Source organism: Delphinapterus leucas, chromosome 5 (assembly GCF_059928025.1).
Source record: "Delphinapterus leucas isolate spDelLeu-1000000601 "Yukka" chromosome 5, BTC_Dleu_Yukka2, whole genome shotgun sequence".
Lineage (NCBI taxonomy): Eukaryota > Metazoa > Chordata > Mammalia > Artiodactyla > Monodontidae > Delphinapterus > Delphinapterus leucas.
In genome coordinates this window covers 42,856,262-42,881,788 of record NC_143133.1, presented here as the reverse complement: position 1 = coordinate 42,881,788, position 25,527 = coordinate 42,856,262, and the positions used below count along the sequence as shown (strand labels likewise).

Sequence of the window (25,527 nt, the reverse complement as noted above, 5' to 3'; positions counted from 1 at the left end):
TCTAGATCTTGTGCCCATTTTTGGATTGGGTTGTTTGTTGTTTTGGTATTGAGCTGCATGAGCTTCTTGTAAATTTTGGAGATTACTCCTTTGTCAGTTGCTTCATTTGCAAATATTTTCTCCCATTCTGAAGGTTGTCTTTTCATCTTGCTTATGGTTTCCTTTGCTGTGCAAAAGTTTTAAGTTTCATTGGGTCCCATTTGTTTATTTTTGTTTTAATTTCCATTTCCCTAGGAGGTGGGTCAAAAAGGATCTTGCTGTGATTTATGTCATAGAGTATTCTGCCTATGTTTTCCTCTAAGAGTTTTATAGTGTTTGCCCTTACATTTAGGTCTTTAATCCATTTTGGGTTTATTTTTGTGTATGGTGTTAGGGAGTGTTCTAATTTCATTCTTTTACATGTAGCTGTTCAATTTTCCCAGCACCACTTATTGAAGACGCTGTCTTTTCTCCATTGTACATTCTTGTCTCTTTTATCAAAAATAAGGTGACCATATGTACATGGGTTTATCGCTGGGCTTTCTATCCTGTTCCATTGATCAATATTTCTGTTTTTGTGCCAGTACCATATTGTCTTGATTAATGTAGCTCTGTAGTATAGTCTGAAGTCCAGGAGCCTGATTCCTGCAGCTCCATTTTTCTTTCTCAAGATTGCTTTGGCTGTTCGGGGTCTTTTGTGTTTCCATACAAATTGTGAAATTTTTTGTTCTAGTTCTGTGAAAAATGCCATTGGTAGTTTCATAGGGACTGCATTGAATCTGTAGATTGCTTTGGGTGCATAGTCATCTTCACAATGTTGATTCTTCCAATCCAAGAAAGAGAGTGGTATATCTCTCCATCTATTTGTATCATGTTTAATTTCTTTCATCAGTGTCTTATAGTTTTCTGCATACTGGTCTTTTGTCTCCTTAGCTAGGTTAATTCCTGGGTAGTTTATTCTTTTTGTTGCAGTGGTAAATGGGAGTGTTTCCTTAATTTCTCTTTCAGATTTTTCACCATTACTGTATAGGAATGCAAGAGATTTCTGTGCATTAATGTTGTATCCTGCAACTTTACCAAATTCATTGATTAGCTCTAGTAGTTTTCTGGTAGCCTCTTTAGATTCTCTATGTATGGTATCAAGTCATCTTCTGCAAACAGTGACAGCTTTACTTCTTTTCTGATTTGGATTCCTTTTATTTCTATTTCTTGTCTGATTGCTGTGGCTAAAACTTCCAAAACTATGTTGAATAATAGTGGTGAGAGTGGGAAACCTTGTCTCGTTCCTGATCTTAGTGGAAATGGTTTCAGTTTGTCACCATTGAGAATGATGTTGCTTGTGGGTTTGTCATATATGGCCTTTATTATGTTGAGGTAAGTTCCCTCTATGCCTACTTTCTGGAGAGTTTTTATCATAAATGGATGTTGAATTTTGTCAAAAGCTTTTTCTGCATCTATTGAGGTGATCATATGATTTTACTCCTTCAATTTGTTAATATGGTCTATCACATTGATTGATTTGTGTATATTGAAGAATCCTTGCATCCCTGGGATAAACCCCACTTGATCATGGTGTATGATCCTTTTAATGTGCTGTTGGATTCTGTTTGCTAGTATTTGTTGAGGATTTTTGCATCTATGTTCATCAGTGATAATGGCCTGTAGTTTTCTTCCTTTGTGACATCTTTGTCTGGTTTTGGTATCAGGGTGATGATGGCCTCGTAGAATGAGTTTGGGAGTGTTCCTCCCACTGCTATATTTTGGAAGAGTTTGAGAAGGATAGGTGTTTGCTCTTCTCTAAATGTTTGATAAAATTCACCTGCAAACCCATCTGGTCCTGGGCTTTTGTTTGTTGGAAGATTTTTAATCACAGTTTCAATTCCATTGCTTGTGATTGGTCTGTTTATATTTTCTGTTTCTTCCTGGTTCAGCCTCAGAAAGTTGTGTTTTTCTAAGAATTTGTCCATTTCTTCCAGGTTGTCCATTTTATTGGCATATAGTTGCTTGTAGTAATCTCTCATGATCCTATGTATTTCTGCAGTGTCAGTTGTCACTTCTTTTCATTTCTAATTCTGTTGATTTGAGTCTTCTCCCTTTTTTTCTTGATGCGTCTGAATAATGGTTTATCAATTTTGTTTATCTTCTCAAATAACCAGCTTTTAGATTTATTGATCTTTACTAGTGTTTCCTTCATTTCTTTTTCATTTATTTCTGATCTGATCTTTATTATTTCTTTTCTTCTGCTAACTTTTGAGTTTTTTTATTCTTCTTTCTCTAATTGCTTTAGGTGTAAGGTTAGGTTGTTTATTTGAGATGTTTCTTGTTTCTTGAGGTAGGATTGTATTGCTATAAACTTCCCTCTTAGAGCTGCTTTTGCCGCATCCCATAGGTTTTGGATCATCGTGTTTTCATTGTCATTTGTTTCTATGTATTTTTTGTTTTCCTCTTTGATTTCTTCAGTGATCTCTTGGTTATTTAGTAGTGTATTGTTTTGCCTCCATGTGTTTGTAATTTTTACAGATTTTTTTCCTGTAATTGATATCTAGTCTCATAGCATTATGGTCAGAAAATATACTTGATATGATTTCAATTTTCTTAAATTTACCAAGGCTTGATTTGTGACCCAAGATATGATCTATCCTGGAGAATGTTCCATGAGCACTTGAGAAGAAAGTGTATTCTGTTGTTTTTGGATGGAATGTCCTAAAAATATCAATTAAGCCCATCTTGTTTAATGTATCATTTAAAGCTTGTGTTTCCTTATTTATTTTCATTTTGGATGATCTGTCGATTGGTGAAAGTTGGATTTTATAGTCCCCTACTATGAATGTGTTACTGTTGATTTCCCCTTTTATGGCTGTTAGCATTTGCCTTATGTATTGAGTTGCTCCTATGTTGGGTGCATAAATATTTACAATTGTTATATCTTCTTCTTGGATTGATCCCTTGATCATTATGTAGTGTCCTTCTTTGTCTCTTGTAATTGTCTTTATTTTAAAGTCTATTTTGTATTATATGAGAATTGCTACTCCAGCTTTCGTCTGATTTCCATTTGCATGGAATATCTTTTTCCATCCCCTCACTTTCAGTCTGTATGTGTCCCTAGGTCTGAAGTGGGTGTCTTGTAGACAGCATATATACAGGTCTTGTTTTTGTATCCATTCAACCAGTCTATGTCTTTTGGTTGGAGCATTTAATCCACTTACATTTAAGGTAGTTATCGAAATGTATGTTCCTGTTACCATTTTCTTAATTGTTTTCGTTTCATTATTGTAGGTCTTTTCCTTCTCTTGTGTTTCCTTCCTAGAGAAGTTCCTTTAGCATTTGTTGTAAAGCTGGTTTGGTGGTGCTGAATTCTCTTAGCTTTTGCTTGTCTGTAAAGGTTTTAATTTGTCTGTCAAATCTGAATGAGATAGAGTAGAATAATCTTGGTTGTAGGTTTTTCCCTTTCATCACTTTAAATATGTCCTGCCACTCCCTTCTGGCTTGCAGAGTTTCTGCTGAAAGATCAGCTGTTAACCTTATGGGGATTCCCTTGCATGTTGTTTGTTGTTTTTCCCTTGCTGCTTTTAATATTTTTTATTTGTATTTAATTTTTGATAGTTTAATTAATACGTGTCTTCGTGTGTTTCTCCATGGATTTGTCCTGTATGAGACTCTCTGTGTTTCCTGGACTTGATTGACTATTTCCTTTCTCATATTAGGGAAGTTTTCCACTATAATCTCTTCAAATATTTTCTCAGTCCCTTTCTTTTTCTCTTCTTCTTCTGGGACCCCTATATTGCAAATGTTTGTGTGTTTAATGTTGTCCCAGAGGTCTCTGAGATTGTCCTGAATTCTTTTCATTCTTTTTTCTTTATTCTGCTCTGTGGTAGTTATTTCCAGTATTTTATCTTCCAGGTCACTTATCCTTTCTTCTGCCTCAGTTATTCTTCTATTGATTCCTTCTAGAGAATTGTTAATTTCATTTATTGTGTTGACCCCCATTGTTTGCTTGCTCTTTAGTTCTTTTAGGTCCTTGTTACACGTTTCTTGTATTTTCTCCATTCTATCTCCAAGATTTTGGTTCATCTTTACTATCATTACTCTGAATTCTTTTTCAGGTAGACTGCTTATTTCCTCTTCATTTTTTTGGTCTGGTGGGCTTTTACCTTGCTCCTTCATCTACTGGGTTTTTCTCTGTCTTCTCATTTTGCTTAACTTACTGTGTTTGGGGTCACCTATTCTCAGGGCAGGTCATAGTTCCCATTGTTTTTGGTGTCTGCTCCCAGTGGCTAAGGTTGGTTCAGTGGGCTGTGTAGGCTTCCTGGTGGAGGGGACTGGTGCCTGTGTTCTGGTGGATGAGGCTGGATCTTGTCTTTCTGGTGGGCAGGACTGCATCCGGTGGTGTGTTTTGGGGTGTCTGTGACCTTATTATGCTTTTAGGCAGCCTCTCTGCTAATGGGGGGGGGGTTGTGTTCCTGTCTTGCTAGTTGTCTGGCATAGGGTGTCAAGCACTGTAGCTTGCTGGTCATTGAGTGGAGCTGGGTCTTAGCATTGAGATGGTCATCTCTGGGAGAGCTTTTGCCATTTGATATTACATGGAGCCAGGTGTTCTCTGGTGGACCAATGTCCTGAACTCGGCTTTCCCAACTCAGAGGAACAGACCTGACACCCGGCCGGAGCACCAAGACCCTGTCTGCCACACGGCTTAGAAGTAAATGGAAAAAAAGAAGAACCAAGGAATGAAATAAATAAAATAAAATAAAATAAAAAGTTATTAAAGTAAAAAATAAAAAAGTAATAAAAAAGAGAAAAAAAGAAAATGAAAGAAAGAAAAAACAGAGCAACCAAACCAAAAAGCAAATCCACCAATGATAACAAGTGCTAAAAACTATACTAAAAAAATAAAAAAGGACAGACAGAACCCTAGGACAAATGGTAAAAACAAACCTATACAGACAATATCACACAAAGAAGCGTACACATCTCACAAAAAGAGAAAAAGGAAAAAAAATATATATTAAAAAAAAAGGAAGGGAGCAACCAAATCAATAAACAAATCTACCAGTGATAATAAGCTCTAAATACTAAACTAAAATAAACACAAAACCAGAAACAAATTAGATGCAGAACACAAACCCCAAGTCTACAGCTGCTCCCAAAGTCCACCGTCTCAATTTTGCAATGATTCGTTATCTATTCAGGTATTCCAGAGATGCAGGGTACATTAGGTTGACTGTGGAGATTTCATCTGCTGCTTCTGAGGCTGTTGGGAGAAATTTCCCTTTCTCTTCTTTGTTCACACAGCTCCTGGGGTTCATCTTTGCATTTGGCCCCAAATTTAAATGTTGGCCTTTGCTTGTAGGTCGCCTGAGGGCGTCTGTTCTTCACCCAGACAGGAGGGGGTTAAAGGAGTGGCTGATTTGGAAGCTCTGGCTCACTCAGGCCGGGGGGAGGGAGGGGTACGGATGCCGGGCGAGCCTGCGGCGGCAGAGGCCGGTGTGACGTTGCAACAGCCTGAAGCGTGCCCTGTGTTCTCCTGGGGAAGTTGTCCCTGGATCATAGGACACTGGTAGTGGCGGGCTGCACAGGCTCCCGGGAGAGGAGGTGTGGATAGTGACCTGTGCTCGCACACAGGCTTCTTGGTGGCTGCAGCAGCAGCCTTAGCGTCTCATGCCCATCTCTGGTGTCCGTGCTGGTAGCCACGGCTTGCACCCATCTCTGGAGCTTGTTTAGGCGGGGCTCTGAATCCCCTCTCCTCGCGCACCCCGAAACAATGGTCTCTTGCCTCTTAGGCAGTTCCAGACTTTTTCCCGGACTCCCTTCTGGCTAGATGTGGCGCACTAGCCCCCTTCAGGCTGTGTTCACGCAGCCAACCCCAGTCCTGTCCGTGGTATCTGACCTCCGAAGCCCGAGCCTCAGCTCCCAGCCCCCATCTGCCCCAGTGGGTGAGCAGACAAGCCTCTCAGGCTGGTGAGTGCTGGTCGGCACCGATCCTCTGTGCGGGAATCTCTCCGCTTTGCCCTCCGCACCCCTGTGGCTGCACTCTCTTCTGTGGCTCTGAAGCTTCCCCCCGTCACCCCCTGTCTCTACCAGTGAAGGGGCTTCCTGGTGTGTGGAAACCTTTCCTCCTTCACAGCTCCCTCCCAGAGGTGCAGGTCCTGTCCCTGTTCTTTTGTCTCTGTTTTTTCTTTTGCCCTACCCAGGTATGTGTGGAGTTTCTTGCCTTTTGGGAAGTCTGAGGTCTTCTGCCAGCGTTCAGTAGGTGTTCTGTAAGAGTTGTTCCACATGTAGATGTATTTCTGATGTATTTGTGGGGAGGAAGGTGATCTCCACGTTTTACTCCTCTGCCATTTTGAAGGTCCCTCGAAGCATATCATTCTTATAGCCACGAAGTTAAAAAAATCAAAACCTTCAAGAGCGGTCTTTAATTTTATTGTACATATTTGCAGAGATGCCCACTACAAATTCCAGTTATTGGTTAAGCCAATAGCAACTCAAGTTTGTTAAGGAAATTAAAAGGTTAGAACATAAAAATCTAAAACACGCTCAGGGTTTTTTGGGTTGTAGTTTTTTTTTTTATATTATGATGTATAGACACAACATAGCACTTATCATTGTAACTATTTTTAAGTACACCATGCAGTGGCATTAAGTACATTCACAGTGTTGTGCAACCAACACCACCATCCTTCTCTAGAATGTTTTCATCATCCCAAATAGAAATTCTGTACTCATTAAATTGAGTGGGTAGTTTTAACTTTCTACCTCTCCATAATTTAGGCCCATCCCAGGCATGAAATTGCTCAGTTGACTTGAATTTTTTTTTTCTATAAAAGACATTTAACAACAAATCTTGAGAAATATCCAAGACCCCCAAAGACTTCACTCAGGGTTTTTTAAAGGCTTATTCCCAATACTGCAACCTCATGCCACCAACAGACCTAAAACACCTCCGTCTTCTGCATGGCCCCCTTTGACCTGATGGCCTGATGAAGAGGGTGGCTTATAATCATTGGCTTGGGGCAATCTGGTTTATAGTCCCCAAGCCTAGTGAAAACTCAGAAACTTCAGACTGAGGTACACATTCTTGGTCAAAATGGGACTCACCATAAAGGATTGTAAAATCAAGCCTCAATTTTCCCTTTAAAAAACATGCTCAAAATCACATGTTTTGAATGTTCATAACAAAGTTATACGGTATGGCATTTGTGGCCTGAAAGTAGCTAATTTAGTGCTGGGGAACAGTTTACTTATGTATAGCATCTGAATGCTACGAAGTTGAGAGAACACATGAAAATGCACAGGAAGCTACAGTGTAAAAGTAAGTTATTAGCATATTAATAGAAGTTTGAAACTAAGAAGATTGTGGGGTCTTATAAAGACATCCTGGTTAACCCCTGCATCCTAATATCTCCGATGCTGACTTCTCACTTTCTATGGTGGAGTAGTGAAGATTCAAGTCTGAGATATTCCCTGTGTTCATGATAGGTCTTCTGGGTACTGGAGTATTAGGCCTGGGATCTGGTGGTAATAATTATTTCAATATATTTCCTTTAATAGATAACAGTATAGTTTAACATGCATCAGAATCACCTGGAAACCTTGTGAAAACACAGTTTTCTGGGCCCTAACCCAGAATTTCTGATTCAGCAGGTCTCAGTAGAACCTGAGAATTTCCAACAAGTTCTCCAGGGATGCTGATGGTGCTGGTCCTGGGGCTACACTTTGAGACCCATCTCTGTAAAGTATAGGAAAGAAATAAATATCAAACTTAAAATATTTTTATTAACTTATAAATTTCTAAAAAAAGGACGTACATATATATGTGTGTTTATGAACTTATTATATGTATAGATTTATAAACGTTATATAACTTTTAGGGATCACATACAAATTACTAGAGATGTTATTCTACCAGATCTGGAGGGCCTCAGATGGCCTCAGATGGCCTTGACTTTATCTCAAACTATAGGGAATATCCACAATTCCTTTGGGAGGCTCTGTGAGGCCTTCAAAGACAGCAGCTGGCCTAGGAGAAGCTGAAATCAAGGGCCAAGGAGAGATCTGGGTGTCTGTGCCAGGGACAGGGGGTGTGCCAGCAGTGGACAAAAAAGACACACTGAGGTTACAGATAAAGGCTCCAAACCAGAAGCCATGCAGGCAGGCACTGTGCAGAGTGTCCTCTACAGGCAGCTTCCAGTAATGAGCTCCTGAGTGGCCAATGGCGATGCGTTGGGCGGGTGAACCATATGAAATCACCAAAATCTGGACAAATACCTGCAATTTCATATCGTCCAACCTAATAAATATCTACAGAGACTTCATGATTCTCCTGATCATTCCATGTCAGTCAGGAGATGTACATTCCACATGGTGCAGTGTGTGTGTTACATGTCAACCTCATTCATGTTTGGAGCATCTGCTCACCTGGGACACTGGTCGTTGGGTGTCACATTCCCTGCGAGGCTCAACTCTGGGACCAGCGTGGGCTCCCCGGGCCTCCTCCGGCTCTGGGCTGCTCTCTCCCTCACCTGTTGCTCTATCACAGCCCGATCTGTGGGCTCTGGAGGGACGGGTTTCACAGGCTCCTCCCCGGGATCTGACTCCTTCATCTCATCAGGACGTTCTTCGACTACTTGTTTGTTTTTCTTCTTTTTGGCCCTCTGTTGGGTAAGAGGCAACCTTATGTCAGGAATTTTGGAATTTCTTTGAAAAGCATAGTCTTCAGAATCAGATAGACGTGGATGCAAACCCAGCTCCACCTCAACCAGCTGTGTGCACTCAGGCAGCTCACTAAGCCATTTGACCTGTCCATGCCTCAGTTTTCTCGTCTACAAAGTGGGAACAATTATAGGAAACTTTTTCCAGGTCTCTTGAAATGAGGTAATGTCTGGAAAGAACGTATCACAGTGCCTGGTCCCTAGAGAGAGCTTAAAAAAGTTAACTATTCATCTGCTCATTAGTATTGGCTCTAAAGACCAAGGATACATCTCTTTTTGTCTGCACACGCAGCATGCGGGAGTTCCCCAACCAGGAATCGAACCTGTACCCCCTACGGTGGAAGCACAGAGTCTTAACCACTGGACCACCAGGGAAGTCCCAAGGATACATCTTGAAATTAAAATAAGGCTTGTGAATACAACTGACACTGCAGGTCACCCTGATCTATTACTTACTGTCCCTGGATTACTTATTACTTACTGTCCCAGTTTTGCAAGGTCATATGTATAAAGTTATATAATTTTCTGGGGGAAGCCCAGAAGCACCAATACCCTAAATTAGATAGGGTAAGCCATGTAAAATAGTAAAATACGTATCACAGAGCTTGACAGGCTCATGAGCGATTACCAGGTTATTGCTGGTTCATTCAAACAGCCACAGGATGATACAGAGAACTGTTTTTGGAAAAAACTTTCTCTGGTATCAGCAGGCTGGGTGGCTTTTTCAACAAGTGCATTAATCAATTCATTCTCTCATCCCTTTGTCCCCTAGCGCGGGGGCTGGGAGGGAGACAGAGCACAGCAGGCAGGGGACCCCAGTCTGCGTGCCCAGTTTCCCTCCTCCTGTCTCAAGGTGCCTCTACCCAGACCCCTCCTGTCCCCCAGGTCAGCTGTGTTCAAGGCTGTTTACAGACCTGGGCTTTCTTCCAGGCTTTCCACTGCTGCTGTGCACTTCTGTATTCCTCCATCTTCTGTTCGTACTCTTCCATGTGCTCTTCCAACAATTCACTTATCTCAGCCTGAATTTCTGCTTCATATGCTTCTTCATCAGCTTTCTGGTCAACTTTTTCCCTTTAAAATAATTTATAGCACCTTATTTATTTCTTGAAATTAAGTGATAGAGTAAAAATAGCAGCAAATACCTGTATTGGGCTTGCTCTGTGGCAGCTCCTCTCCTAAAAGCTTTGCACAGGTGAGCTCACAACCGTGTGAGGCAGATACTGTTACGTTCAGCATTTTATACACTAGGAGACTTCAGCACAGAGAGGTTAAGTAACTTTCCCAAGAACACACAGCTGGTGAATGGAAGAGCTGGAATATGAGCCCAATCTATTTACACTAAGCCACAAAGCCACGCTGGGTTAGATGATCCAGATGGCACCCTGACACAGTGCCTGCAAATTCTCAGCTGACAGAGGCAGCAGTTTCATTGTAGTTATTTTAATTCTTCACGTCTCTGAGGAACCCCTTCATTATGCTGCTACCAAATCCCTGAAGCTACTTTTTTGACTTTGGATTGACAATTTGAATTTTTCTTTGATGATTCTGCTGACAGTGCATTAATGTTCAGCCTGACCCAGAGCAGTGCTTCCCACAGTGTGTTCTGTAGAGTTCTGGTTCTATGAGGTGCCCTACAAAAAAAAGGGTGCCGTGGCCAAATCAACACGAGATTGAACCAATGTGAAGTTTCCATGTTGCTTTGTGAAGGGCTTTGCAGAGCCCTTTACATGCGGATGGGCAGTGTGACTCCCCAGGAGGGTGGGGGAGGGCAAGCATGGTATCCAGCACATCCCACCCAGCACTTCAGAGTTGTTTCAACCCATCCCCTGTGCTTATCTCCTAATGCGATCAGTATGGTCTGGCCTGCAGGTTCTGCTCTCTTAAAGTTCCAGCTCCTTTTTAGAGAAAGTTAGTCAAGCGCCTAGAGCTGACCAACGTTTGCGTATGTACACGTGTGGCCTGGTGGGTTAGCAGTTAACAGGCCCCCAAGGTGCAGACTCTTACAAAGCTACTACTGAAGAAATCACTTGGGAAACACCTGAAATTTATAAACATCAGAGAAATTTGGCCCCCAAGTTATGTTCCATCTCTGATATATATTCATTCGCTTTTCTCCTTGTTAATAAGAGGCATGAATAAACTAGTTGAAATTTAAATATTTTTGCAGGAAGAAATAATGCTGTATCGTAAGGTAGCTAGATGAATCAAGAATGTGAAGAAAGGGCACTTCAAAAGAATTTAGGACACAGCTACTTATGGGTGGAAGGGATGTGAAGTATCACAAAAAGGAAGTTTGTAACCTAGAGGTGACCTTAACGGTAAATTTCCTATAAATTTTTGTTTATCCTAAACTTAAGGAAGGAAGGAGAAAACAATCTTGTAACTATTTATGTTCTGCTTCTGGATGGAAGGGATGGCCTGGAAGATGGAATATGGAAGCCAAAACACTGGGATTTCTGGAAGACATCCACGATTTCTGTGGGACAGACTATCTGAATTTGTTTATATATTATATTATATATTTTATATTAATTGAGCAGATACTACATGGCAGGTGTGCTGTCTGGGACCAGATATCCAGTGGTGACAAGATCCCTGCCCTCATAAAGCACAGTCTTGTGTTTGTCCTGGAAACTGCAGAATGTTTTCTCAGTTTTATGATAATTACAACCCCCCAGCATCACAATTTGCAGCTATCTTTGGCTAAAAACTGACTGTTTTCAAAGCACAGTATCAGATAATTGCCCTCATGTGTCACTTTTCACGTAGATGTATGGGCACATCACTTATGCAGATGAAACAAACAGGAAGGGACCGAAACCAGCAGCAGAGATGCTCTTGAATTAATATGCAGAACATGGTTTTGTTGTGATAACTGTACTCTTAATTATGTACCAAAGTCTAGTCAGTTCAGCTGCATAAATATTATCAAAGCATACTTTCTCCACACCACACACAAAGATCAATTCCAAATAGATTAAAGGTGAATTTGAAAGATTAATCTTCATTAATATGAAGATTACAGGAGACAATATAGTAGTATATCTACTTGATTCAGGGGAAGGATTTCTTCAAACAAAAAGCACTGATCAGAAAAGACTAATATATTCTATCTCTTTAAAATTAAGAATTACTATTCTTCAAAAAGCAGCAAACTACTAAAAAGACAACTACAGAAGATTTCTGCAACACACGTCGACAAAGGTCTCATGTTCAGGATATATACCGAACTTCTACAAATTATGGAAAAGATAAAAGGACAAACAATCCAGTTCAAAAATTGGCAAAAGTCTTGAACAGACACTTTGAAAAAGAGGAATTCAAAATGGCCAATTCATGCATAAGAAATATAAATTAAAACATGCCATCAGATTGGCAAAATGTTAATATTTGACAACATCAGGTGATTTGGCTGATATGGGTGACATGGACCCATGGGAACACTGGTCAAACTGAAAGTCAGCACAAACACTCTGGAAAAGTGTCTGCAACCAGCATATAAGTATTTGGAGAAGCACATCCGCTAAGACTCGACAATTCCACTTCCAGGTATATTTCTGGAAAACTTAGGCACATGTACCCTAAAAAGACACATACAAAAACGTCTATAGAAGTGCTGTCTGATTTTATTGTCTGTGTCCCCTTCACTCCCAAACTGGAAGCTCTGGGAGGAAAGAGATGATGTTTATCTCCTTCATCAGTGTAGCCCAAGAGTCTAGCACAATGCCTGACAGAGTGGGCACTTAAGAAATGATGAATTGTACTTGAAAACTGAGTAACATTTTTATAACAATTTTGAGAAATAAAATTCATTCTTTTAAAATGTAAAAAAAAAAAAGTGCTGTCTATAACAGCTGAAAAATGGAATCAACTCAAATGTCCATCAACAGTAAAATAGACAAATTTTGTTATATTCATATAATGAAGTGTTATAAAGCAAAGAGAGTTAACTACAACTGTGTGCCGAAAAGGAGATGAATCTCCAGTGGTATTGAAGAAAAGAAACAGGTGTGTGTTCACTAAAGCATACACACAATATACTTTCACTTATGGAAAAGTCAGATACAGGCAATATTAGACTAAGTGTTAGAGATTACACATAGATGGCAAAGCTATTAACTAAAAGCAAGGAAACACTGATCATAAAAGTCCAGAAAATGGTTACTTCTGGGACGGAGGAGATGTAATTGGGGTTAGGAACATGGGGGATGCTCAGATACTAGTAATGTTCTAGTTCTTAACTTGGGGAGTTGCACATGGTTATTCATTTGTAATTATTATTTTAAAAATTATTTTAAAAATTGCATCTATGTTTAATACATTTTCCCCTATGCATGATATAACCCAATAAAACAATTTTTGAAAAAAGCCTACTTTCTCAAAACAAGTTTCAAGGGTGTATTTGTAAACCTCTGGAACTCTCGAAGGGATTTCATCTCTTTCCAGACTTTTATGATGGTCTTAAGCAATGTTCGATCTTTTTCTTGTTCAGCATCACGCAGTTTTCTTGTTTGCCTACAAGATATAATACATGGATATATATTTAAAAGTTATTTAGGTGTGTTTGCAAATTAGGAAAAGAAACTAATAATGCTATAGTGACTGTATAGTTAATTTCACAGCTACGATATTTCTTTAGTACTAGAAAACCAAAAATATGAATGCAAATTTGAAGTCAATAGGATGCTGGTCTGTTTTTATAGGTTATTTGATTTTGTTTTCTCTAGTAGAATCTGACTCCAATTAAACTAAATTACCATTTAAAATTCTCATTAATACTGTGCAATCTTAAACAGCCACTTTTGAAGTTATGAAAATAAGGGGCCCAGTAAACGTAGTTCTCATGGACTAATCTATGATAAACAGGAAAGTATGTTGCTGTCCCAGTTAATAAGTGTATTAAAGTCTGCCTGTGTTAACACTAATCACCAGTCCTACGTTTAGGAGATGAAGTAATGTTACTACATCCCTTGGTGAGTTTTCAGTGCTGACTAGATTAGCGATATTTTTGGCTTGCTTTGAAGAGGCTTCTTTTGAAAATGCTTTCATTGTGATTGATATTATTTAAAGTGTTTGGGAATTATTTACTGCCTTACTTTAAGCCCCCTCTACAAATAATAGCCAAGTCCAGAGCCCAAATGTATTCTATTATGCCATTAGTTAGTTAATTAATTAGATTTTTTTTTCTTGGGCAAGTATCAGGTGTCATTCCAGGGGATTCAGAAGTGGTTCCTAGGAGATAGTAGGTGTCTCTGTTCTCAGGGAGTTTATAGCTTGGCTCAGGAGACAGACACATAGATAAATGACTGACAGAGTGCCCTAGGAAACCATAGCCACAGTGTTTCATGAATCATCACCTCCTGAACTCCAGAAGGAAGGCCTGTGTCTGGAAGTTGGTTGTACTTGTGATGACTTAGTCTGGAGATGGTGCAGAGAAACACAGAGGTCTAGGTTTCTGATCATTCAGTTGGTGTCATGGAAAAGGAAGCTGGTAGAAGCTGATGGCCAGTTAGTGGTTGGGTAGCCAAGATTTGGGACTCTCGGAAGACCTTAGAAAAGCTAGGAGGCAATGAACTAGAATAAGAAACACTCTTCTTGAGGAGCAGTAAAGCATTCTGGTTAAGGGCACAGATGTGGGAACCAAGATACCCAGATTTAAATCCTGGTTCTAGCCGGCCTTGAGCAAACTATTTTACTTCTCCATGCCTTATCTGTAAGTAGAGATGATAACAGAATTTATTTCACAGGGTTGTTGGGAGGAGTAAACGAGTTAATTAATACTAGAATCATGTCTGACATCTGGTAAGTGGTCCACAAATATTATCTGTCATTACCTAGTGGTCTGTTCTTCTCTTATGCCTTTAGCAGCTATCTCCCCGGCCTCCTTTAAAAAAAACTGCAATATAAAATTATTTTACTGAGTTATATGACACCTTAAGCCTTTCTGATATATTTTCTACTTCCTTTTTTAGTCCCTGACAAGATAGTTTCTCAGAAATGCTAAAAAGAACGCTTAGCAAGTAAAATTTGACCTATGAGCTAGAGAAGCAAAGAATCACGAAAGAATATTTAATTACAGATTGTTGCCAGACTATGGAGGAAGAGGAAAAGGCAACTATGATTAGGGAGCTGTAACACTTTTCTTTTTTTTTTAAAATCTATTTATTTATTTTTGGCTGTGTTGGGTCTTAGTTTCTGTACGAGGGCTTTCTCTAGTTGTGGCGAGTGGGGGCCACTCTTCATCACGGTGCATGGGCCTCTCACCATCGTGGCCTCTCTTGTTGCGGAGCACAAACTCCAGATGCGCAGACTCAAGTAGCCGTGGCTCACGGGCCCAGTTGCTCCGCGGCATGTGGGATCTTCCCAGACCAAGGCTCGAACCCGTGTCCCCTGCATAGGCAGGCAGATTCTCAACCACTGCGCCACCAGGGACACCCAAGGGTAACACTTTTCTGAAGCCTGATGTAGATGGGGTCTGGAGTGTGGAAAGGAGTCCAGCCCAGAGGTGAAACTTTGGGAGCCACATTGGCATCTAGATGATATTTAAAACCACAGGACTGGATTCATCTCAGGAGAAAATGCAGATTAACAAAAGATTAAAAACAAAAAAATCCTGGGAGGAACTCTGAACATTTAGAAGCTGGGCAAAGAAGGAAGATTAGGCAAAGAATAGTGGGAAGGACAGGTGGCCGAAGAGGGGTGAGGGCATCTGAGAGAGGGTGGTGTGTGGCACCCTGTGGGGACAGCGCCCAATGCCAAGTACCAGGGGGGCTGAGAGGTCCCCTTCTGCTTAGCAACACGGAGGTTCCCCAGGACTGTGACAAGATCAGCCTCAGGGCAAAGGTGGGCGCAGGAAAGAGGCTAGACTGGACAGTGAAGGGGAGGGGAGGGAGTAGAGACAGCAGTACTTACCAAATTTACATTTAAAATACTTATTAGTAAATACTTGCCAGAAGTTTGGCTGTGAAGGGAAATACGGGGATAAAGTGGTAGCTGGATGGGGATCTGAGATCCTAGACTTGTTATTTGTTCAAGATTGAGCATATGTGAGGGTGAAGATCCAGGAGAGGGTTAAATAAAGTGTTCCCCTGTGTTGCACGAACACCCATGTTTCCTTTCTCAATACAGCCTGGTTCCAGTGCAGAGGATGAGCAATGTGGTCATGATGCCACTTACGGAAAATAGGATGGAAAATGCGTCACTGGCTGAGGTTAGCTGCCCCAACCTGGGACCTATCAGATACCCAGGGGTGGGCTCCAAGGCAGCTGGCTCATTAGCAGCTCCCAGGGGGCTGCAGGGAACAGGTCCGCTTGATGAGATATCCAGGAACAGACCATCTGCTTAGAATTTGCCTTTCCACCATGTGAAAAGTCAGTAAAGGACTAAAATCCACTCTTTCACTGCATCAGAAATGCTGAATCTCAGTGGTTTCCATCTCCAGGGGTGGCAGGATGTTTGCAATGGGTCTGCGATCCATGGGTCCACCTGGCATGGTCTGTAGGACTCACACACGATTCTGCTACTGTTTCTCAAATACTGATTAATAAATGCAATTCCATATCAAAACTTCATTGTATCCAGAGTAGCTTTTTGTCACTTTTTCTTACTCAGCGTATACTAAAACAAAAATTACTTTCACGAGGAGGAGGCAATGTGCTTTTCTTTTAACATAAGTAAGAATTTTCATTTTTAAACATACTCCTCACACTTTTACAACTATAGTATATAGTATAGTGACTATAGTATATAGTATATAGTATAGTGAAAATCACTAATTTTCACTTTGGTAGGAGAATTTCCAACTCAAGGGCAGATTGTGAAGAGAAAAGTATACATTTAAATTCCTTGAATAGATAACTAATAAGGACCTACTGGGTAGCACAGGGAACTCTACTTAATACTCTGTAATGATCTATATGGGAAAACAATCTGAAAAAGAGTGGATATATGTATATGTGTAACTGATTCACTTTGCTGTACAGCAGAAAATAACACGACATTGTAAATCAACTATACTCCAATAAAAATTAAAAATGATAAACCCCTTGATTTATTAATTCCTGTTCTAAGAATTTATTCTGTGGAAATACTTATACAGGTACACAAATATATACATATAGGAGTGTTAGAGTACAACTTAAAGTAATAAAAAATAGGAATAATACAAACACCTATTAATGGGGAATGTAAAATCTATATAAATGTCAGCTCTTAAACAATGATATAGACCTAGATGTACTATGATAGGAAAAGGTCTCAGATGCATTTTACATAAAAAAGCAAGTTGCAAGGTGGTAAATGCAATGTGATTCTTTAAAAAAGTAAAATATATACACATAAACACATCTGTGTATATATATGTATACACACATGTATATATATGTGGAAGAACTAGCAAAAAACTGTTACCCATGATTTTCCCTGAGAAATAGGACTCTAGAATAAATGTTCACATTCTATATTGTATGTTTCCTTATTGTTTGGCAATGATCAGGGTTTTAATTTTTGAATTTTAATTATGAAAAATTTCAAGATATAGAAGAGCACATATAATAAATAATATGACACTTACTAACATTTTTTCCCATTTACTCAGAATTTTTGTTTGTTTGTTTTGCAATGTTAGAGTTCCATTTGAAGACCTCTCCATTCCATCCCCTTCTCTCCCTCCCTGGAGGAAGAAACTGGCACGTGTGTCTTTTCCGTCTGTATGTAACACACATGTGCGTACCTGGAACACATGAGTATTGTTTCACATGCTCTTTAGGGCTTGTGACCTGTATCACACAGCAAGTCTCCTCTTACAACTGATTTTTTTATTCAACACTGTTTTATCCATGATATACGCAGATCTAATTCAGTCCTTCTAACTTTAAAGATTGAAGCAGATGGGTTCATTCTGGTGTGGGGTTATCTCTAGCTTCTTACTCTCGTAAGTGATGCTGTGGAATGCTTGCACACATGTCCGGTGCACATGTGCACACAGCTCCTTGGAGTACATGTGTCTGAAGCAGAATTGCCGGGTCCTAGTCTGCTGGCATTTTCAACTCCTTGCTCGTCTCTGGACAGGCTGCTGTCTGAAGTGGTGGCTGTAGCAATATTTGTTTACACTAGCAGAGTGTGCAAGTTACCCTATTCCCCCTGTGCGCCCTCCCGTCTTCATTCATTTCTTGGACTTAAATTTGGTGTTAATATGATCGACATATATCGTTATTTCATTTGGCTTAATGTATTCAGTGCATGCAGAAAAACTCTGAAAAAATAAACTCTCAATGTGTACAGGGGAAAAAAAGCAGTAGTTATAGATTTTACTCACCGAATTTCAGATTTATACTCAGTGATGGTTTTTTGGGTTGTTTCAAGAGACTTAGGAGTTTTTGCTGGATTAAGGCCCATCTGAACAGCATTTCTTAGAGCTTGGAGCTAGAAAAGATATGGATACAAGATCTAAGTTAGAAGCTCTACTCCTTACTACAAGTGATGTGCTTGGACCCACCCACTTCTCCAGGGCAAAAATGATGTCAGCAACCTGTGAAGGGATGTGCAAGCATCCAGCCATCTCCATGCTTTCACTGAAGTGAATTTTGACAGAGAGCTATTGCTTCTATTAAAAAAAAAAAAAAAAAGGAATAATAAAGAACTGTGTGTGTCCATCCTTGTTCTGTGGCCCAGATCCAGCTGCTCATGACAGATGCTACTTTTACTCTATTGTCTCAGAAACAAGTTTTCTTTCAAGGTGGGGTGGGGGTCTCTCTGGGGCCTGGACATATAACGACATTCTTGTGATATAAAGAGAGCATAAAATTATAGACCTATAGGAGGAGATATTGTGGAGTTATCTCTTATTTGGGTAGTAAGGTTTTAAAGTCAGGGCAAAAGTTGTCTATAGTCAAAACCACCCATGGAGATTCCACGGGACAGTGTCACATCAGAAGTAAATCCACAATGGATAGACATTTCCTCATGCATCAGTTGAAACAACTGACTCTTGTTTAGGTGCCATGTATGGGTAAGTCACATATAACAGCGAGAACGTCTCGAAGGACACAGAGATTCTCAGCCCATGAATGGTCTCATCGTACGAGATCACATAAGCAAGACACAGCCACCCACTGCCGGTGGGCGAGATCCCTGGCTCTGTTTGCAGGAGTCGTTCTTTCAACCAAGTGTGTGCCACTGAATTTGTACAGGTTAAATGTACATGGTCGTATCCTTTCTTTTGCCTCTAGGTAGGTCAACACATCACATCCTAGACAGAGGGAACATGAAGGAGGCACACGAGCATTTGCTGCTAGAAGGTATTTTTGTTGTTTGGGCTCCTCAGGAGAACCAACCCCCTCAACAATTGGCATGGAAGAGATCACGGGTACCTTGTCGGTAAGAAATTGTGCCTTGTGTCTCTGGCGTCTTGCAAGGTACTGGTCATATAACTGGGCCAGTTTGGCTGCCAAAACATGCTCTCGGCTAAAACAGGGATGATGTGTGAAGATTAACCCCGAAATATCAATGTCCAGTTGGAAATTTCCAGGAGGGTCTCCAGATCCAATCAAATGCTGACTTCTGTGGATGTATTTTACTGCCTGCCAAAGAGAGCAGAGTGTAGGGGGAACACAGTTAAAGCACTTCCTAGATACTGATCTGATGTGCAATGGGAAAAGTCAGATGCAAAATATTTCCTACCCTAATCAAGCCAGGAGAACCTTGCTCCATTCCCTGTTCCCTGGGGTTTTAGGGGCCTGCCCTTTTCTGAACACTTGAAAAGTAAAATGAAGGACAAGGAGTGAGAAAAGAAATCATTTCAATCTTGCTTTCCTAGGTCTTTTAGGGTTTATCTCTACTGAGTCATAGCCCTAATCTTTGTCATGCGACTATCCCATTTCCTGGAAATCTTGGGCTTTGCAGCTGGTGACCTTGAAATTCTTTTAATGAGAGAAGCATAGATTCTAATCCAAACTGATCATTATTTGGATCATAGATATACTCTCCACGTGGAGAAGTTTTTAGTTTGTAGACAACAGCCAGAGACTAACATACTGAACCGAGCTTCAGGCTGGCACCTAGTTTTCCTGGGAAGAAGAAAGTCAGTCTGCAAAATAACAGAGGAAGAGATAGTTGGGGCAGCTGAGTGTGTAGAAAACAGGAGTGGAAATTTCCACTGGGACTTTCCTGGATCACTTGGTGTACAGTGTGTCAGATAAATCTCTGTTTTTCTTCCTTAAACTCATCAAGATATTCTATGTTGATCACTGCTGCTCGTAGGTGAATCTAGTTTTGGAGGTTGCAGAGCTCCAAGGTGGGGAGGACACCTTTTTGATTTTGTGTCTTCATGTTCTCTCCTTGTCATAGACATTGACTACAGTCAGGATGTGGGGTTTGACACACTTCACTCGATCCTCCCCTTTGCAGAGAGGAGTTTTTGGAAGCTATTTATGTTATCTAGAAAAGATTATGTGGGCCAAAGGTATTATTTATAAGTTATGAGGTAAATTGGAAGCTGCAAATATTCTAGTCAGAAGTGAAGCATCTATCCGATGTTAATTGCGGGTAACATGTTCAGGACTCTCTTCATTTAATTCGTCTTCATGGTATTATGTAAAGATGCTGAACTGGGGTCAGAAGCCTTGGATTCTAGCTGTGGCTCCACCTCTAACTTGCTCTGGAACCTTGGGCAAGTCACTACACATCTCCGTGCCTCTATCTCTTTATCGTACAAATGGGAGGCTGAGGAAAAAGATCCAGTTGGCATTTTGTAGGTCACTAGGCATCATATAAAGCACTTCACACATATCACCTGGTTCATTCTGTTAGGGAACTGCTGGCCATTAGACAAGAGCCCATGCTTGGGCCCTGGAAGGGGTCCCCCTTCCTGCAACAATTCCATAGAGATTTTTGGTTGCCTACAACGTAGTGAGGCCTGTTGCGAGTAGCAATAGATTGAAAGGGGGAAAATGGGGTGTGATCTTTATAACTTGGGGCAGGAAGGATGAAGTCTGAGATGTGCAGAGGGAGGGATGGAAACTGGAAGAGGGGGCTCCAGAGTTAGAATCCTGCATCACAAGATCCTAACGTTCTCCCCATCAGACTAAGTATGGAAAACAGAGGTCACACTGTGTGTATGTACATGTATACATGTCCAAAAATGTATTCACATTTGTTTTATAGTGTGATATGCTTTTCAGTTACTATTAGTCATTGAAATAGTACCAATATTTGCACTTACAGTAAAGCATATACACATGAGTCTTCATTTACCAGTAAATTTGTTGTTGGGTTGTCTTGTTGCCTGCTTTGTACCAGTATTCACGAGTAAGGATATGAGTATATTTCCTTTTAGCCATTCAATTTCATACTTATTTTCCCCTGAATTAGTAGACAATTAATGTATATTTAGAACTTATGATTTCCTACAGGACGCCTGTACCCTATGTTTTATAAAAGAACAAGTTTTTTCTATAAAATAACATTGTCTTTTTGATGAGAAGACCTATAGATTTTTTATTTTTTAAAAATGTTCTTGTAAACTGGGATGTGTTTACAAGTATGCTATGCTTGAATAAGAATGCATTGACTATACCTCAGTACCTTCCAAAATATGCTGAATTGAACTTCCATTTGGATTTACAGGGAGGAAAGCCCATCCCTACAGGGGTCATATTCCAATATTTTGTACCTTATGAAAGTCCTAATTTTGACATTAATATCCTTACACTTCACACCGCAACAATGGAGCCCCATCTCTTTTCTTTCATTCAAGCAAAAGTATCCAGTTATAACCTGCATTCGTGTTAGAGGCTTTTAATCTGCATGTGGTGACTCTGTGTCTTACTGTCACACTGACCACCTGGATGAATTTAAAAATTCCCACCTCACAAAGATGTGTACCACTAAACATCCATCCACAGACCTGACGGAAAATTCCTCTCTAATTGTCTGGCTCCTGCTGGTCCTTGCTTTGCTGTTCCTCTTACCATGGGTTGCAGAGTTCTGAAGTCGCTCAGGGTGTGGCCCTCAGGTTCCATCTTGTACTCCTCTTGGTATGAGTAAGTAATGTCAGTAGTATGGTCCTAATGTTACCTAGGTCAGCTGTACTTTGTGTCTCCTCCCCCAGATCTTCATTAGCCCATGTTTAAATGATTGCTGCTGGTCTCTGCCTTCAGCTCAGCTCAACCAAGTGAAAAAGCTTCCAGGACTCCTGGTGGGCATTGGGTTAGACTGCTCAAAAGACCCCCAACCCTCTTCCTATTAGGGAGAAAGACCCCTAGTCTCTTGTCTTTCTTTCTGTTGTATCTGTTTTCTTTTCTGAAAACTATCATGAAAACAGTACAAAACTTTCTCCTAAAAATAAATAATATTTACAAGGTATATTATTTTAATTTTGAAATTGATTTGATTCTTCAGTCTTCAGTGGAAAACTGAAAACGCAAACTATCAGAGGTGATGCACATGGATTATCTGCTGATGTTCTCAGTGTGTTCAGAGTTGCTTGCCGATGGAGACAGAATTTTTAAGGTTGGACAGAAAAAGCACAATCATTGGTGGAATTAAAATAAAAGTTTCTATATTTGTCCTGGGAAAATAATAGCAACAGAACCCGAATCCAGCCCAGAGCCTGCAGCAGATTCTATAGCTGTTGTTCTGGTCTTCTCTGGGAAGATTTCTCATTCTCCATCTTCTGGGTATGTCTCTAGGACATGAGGTTGGTGAGGGGGCATATGTCCCACTTAAAGCTGACTAGTTTGTCCTTGGTGTTGATAATGTGAACCTTGGGGAAAGATATGATCCCTTTCCTCTGGAGTTTCTAAGCTTAGGTTATCAAGGGTCCTAACGCATGGAGAATTCTGGCCTGCCTACAACAGGAGAGAATGAGATCAGTCAACATTCAAGGAGAACCAGGAGAAAGAGAGGCAGAGAGAGACCTGCTGGCACAGAGTCCCCGGTCCCAGAGTCCTAGTTCCTAAAGCCCCTCCTTCATTTTGTGATTTATCTCCAGATCCTTCCCAATTTTGTAAGCCACCAAGTTCTCTCTTTGCTTAAGCTAGTTTGCAGTGGGTTTCTGTCACTTGCAACCCAAAGAGTGCTGACTACCGCAGTGCTCATTACACAGTAGGGGACCAATGCTTCTGTGAAAAATGGCTGAGAATAGTGGAAGGGGAAAGTGATAGTTTTATCATGTTGGGATTAACAAGGAGGTTGGAATTATGCTAAATTCCTTAGATTAGTGTGCAGTTTTGAAACAAGAGGAGGCAGCTACACATATGTCCCTGGGAATGCCACGTTGACTCCTAATCACTGTGCCTTTAACACTTGATGACATTTCTGTCTCCCCCCACTAGGCACAAAGTCTCTCTAAGGCCAAGTTTGAATGTTGCTACCTCTGAGTTTCCAGAGTTTAGCACAACTAAGAATATAGTAGACTCAGTTGAGGACGGAAAGAATTAAAAAGAAAAGAAGAAAGGCAGGAGGAAAGGTATGATGGAAGGCAGGAGGAAGGAAGGAAGGAAGGAAGGAAGGAAGGATGGATGGAGGCTGTTGGAACAGCTTTCAGCAACCCTAAACTTACTTTGCTATTATGCTTAGGCAAACTACATAATATTGTTTATGTTTTACCTGCAATGTCTCATTTGGAATTTTCATTTTTCAGTTTTGGGTTAGTTACTTCTTACGAGGTATTAAATTGCAATCTTTCTCATTTGAGGTTTAACTTTGTTCTTTGCACAATATCTAATCTTTTTGCATTTCTCTATCTTTAATGGTCTCTAAAAAAGAATCTCAGTTTAGTAGCAGCAGAATATTTCGCTTTTAAAAACTACTTCTTTTCCCTCTGTAATTAAGGAAAATGTTCAAAGAAGGAGGGCTGAATACCAACTCCCTTCTAAATAAACCTCCTAATTTATCTAATAGGAGGACATACACTCCCTCATTTGAATTGGCAGTCTAATCAAAGAAGAGCCAGTCTTGACTCCCATCCAGGATGGGTTTGGTCAGTCCTGCTGGGTTAGCATCAGACCTGAGAGCTCTGAAGTGTAAATTCATCAGGCTCCATTAACGGCTCAAGGAATTGCCAATTCCTGATCTAGCACACCGACTTGGTTTTCCATCATTTAGTTGCCAGGATGAAGCCAGGCTCTAAGAGGGCTACTGTTTTATAGGAGAGACAGCCGAGTTAAGGAGAGGAGTAGAAAACAAGGCATTTCTTCTAGATCCATTCAGCTCAACTAAGTCATTTAAATGATATTCAATTCACACTTTTACTGAGGCATTCCTACATGCCAGGCTTCCTGCCAAGTGCGAGGGTTAGAAGAGGAATAAAACAGTATTTGCCCTTTGTTACTCTCAGGGTAGTGGAGGAAGGAGAGCGAAGATAGATTAATGATCTATGAATAAAACAATCACTGCCTGTTTATCTATTTCTCTGCTCCTGCATCGTGTCAAAACTCCCAGATATAAGGTATGTTTAGAAATTAGACTGAAAATATAGGCCATATGCATTTAACACTGCTTCTTAAAGGCAAGCCTATTACATGGAACAGAGGGGAGAAAAAATGGGTTTTGGCATCAGACAGACCTGAATAAATGTAAGAAAAGGTGAAAGTTAGTAAATCAATAGAACTGTAAAAAATTAACTCTGAAAGAAATGCATTGTTGTTTGAATTACTAGAAAGTTCCATAAACACATTAAAAAAAAAAAGACTGAGGTATACAAATCAACAGTGAAATTAATAGGCAACCTGTTATGGAGAAACAAAGAGGTAGGAATAACAAAGAGGTAGGAAACAAAGAGGGAGGAGAAACAAAGAGGTTATTCCTACCTCTTTATAACCACTAATATAACCTTTGCTTCTTTCTTAGGCACGCTGACAGAGTCTCTATGCTTTGCTATGTTTGAAGCCTAACTTTCTATGAAATGACCTTGGAAGACTTCAGCGCCTTTAGATTTCTCCCTTCTCTAACTTTTGGTCTGTGATGCAGGATGACCAGCCCCTCATAGTGGAACTATTATCTTCCTCTACTTTCCTGTTTCTGCCCACAAGATAGGAAGGTCTCCCCTCTCAAAAGTATTGGGAGGAAACTCTCTGTGCTCTCCCCACTCTCGCATCCCCACGGGCTCCTTCCCAAAAGAGAAGGAAGACTGCTTGATTAGAGAGTCAACTGGAGCCCAAAATCCATTGGTCCAAATTCTTTGCTGGGCAGAGTAACCGGTGGCCTCTAACTGTCCCTTCTCAGCTCTCTCCCGAGAGCCTGCTCACTGGCCCCGTGGGTTCTCCACGGCAGTCCACGTGATGAACTCGTTGGGGCCCTTCTCTAGATGGGGGGACAGAACTCTTGGGAGATGGAGCCGGAAGCCCAATTGGTCTTGTGTCCAAGCAGCATTCTGCTGTCCAGCTTTATCCTTAGTTGCAGCTGAAACCTGCATCCCTCTCTGATTCCTGTGCATTTCCCAATTAGCGCAGAACTTCAAAAGGAGACATATAAGGCTAATCTTAATTGGCTCCCTCAAGATCCTACTCTCCATAGTAATTACTCTTCTATTTTCTAATTTTAACCCATAAGTTTTTGCTTCATTATATCAGTGTTTCTTGCTGAAATGGTTGGATGGATGAAGAGACAAGGTGATGGATTATTACGCATGCATAAGACGATATTGTCTGGATCACTAATTATATCATGTATCTTTGTCATATAAGCAAGTAGATGATAAATCCCGCATGGACTAGGACTTCGGTTTATGCTTGTTTTGTAAACCTACTCCCAGGGTCACATTTCTGCACAAAGTAGTCACTCATTACTATTTGTCTGTAATAGCAATATTTTATAGAAATTCATTTTAAAAAAGTGCAAACAG

General features: G+C 40.5%; 1 protein-coding gene across 3 annotated transcripts in view; it reads right to left on the bottom strand.

The window, feature by feature from the left end:
* Positions 1-25,527, bottom strand: part of CC2D2A (coiled-coil and C2 domain containing 2A) — a 136,154-nt gene that overhangs the window by 60,640 nt on the left and 49,987 nt on the right. For all 3 annotated transcript variants that reach the window (XM_022566980.3, XM_089911692.1, XM_089911693.1), the window contains 5 exons: positions 19,055-19,264; positions 18,001-18,107; positions 13,059-13,199; positions 9,599-9,755; positions 8,392-8,627 (listed from right to left, as the gene is read on the bottom strand). In XM_022566980.3, the coding sequence (XP_022422688.2) occupies positions 8,392-8,627; positions 9,599-9,755; positions 13,059-13,199; positions 18,001-18,107; positions 19,055-19,264 (851 nt within the window). The remainder of the gene's footprint in view (positions 1-8,391; positions 8,628-9,598; positions 9,756-13,058; positions 13,200-18,000; positions 18,108-19,054; positions 19,265-25,527) is intronic.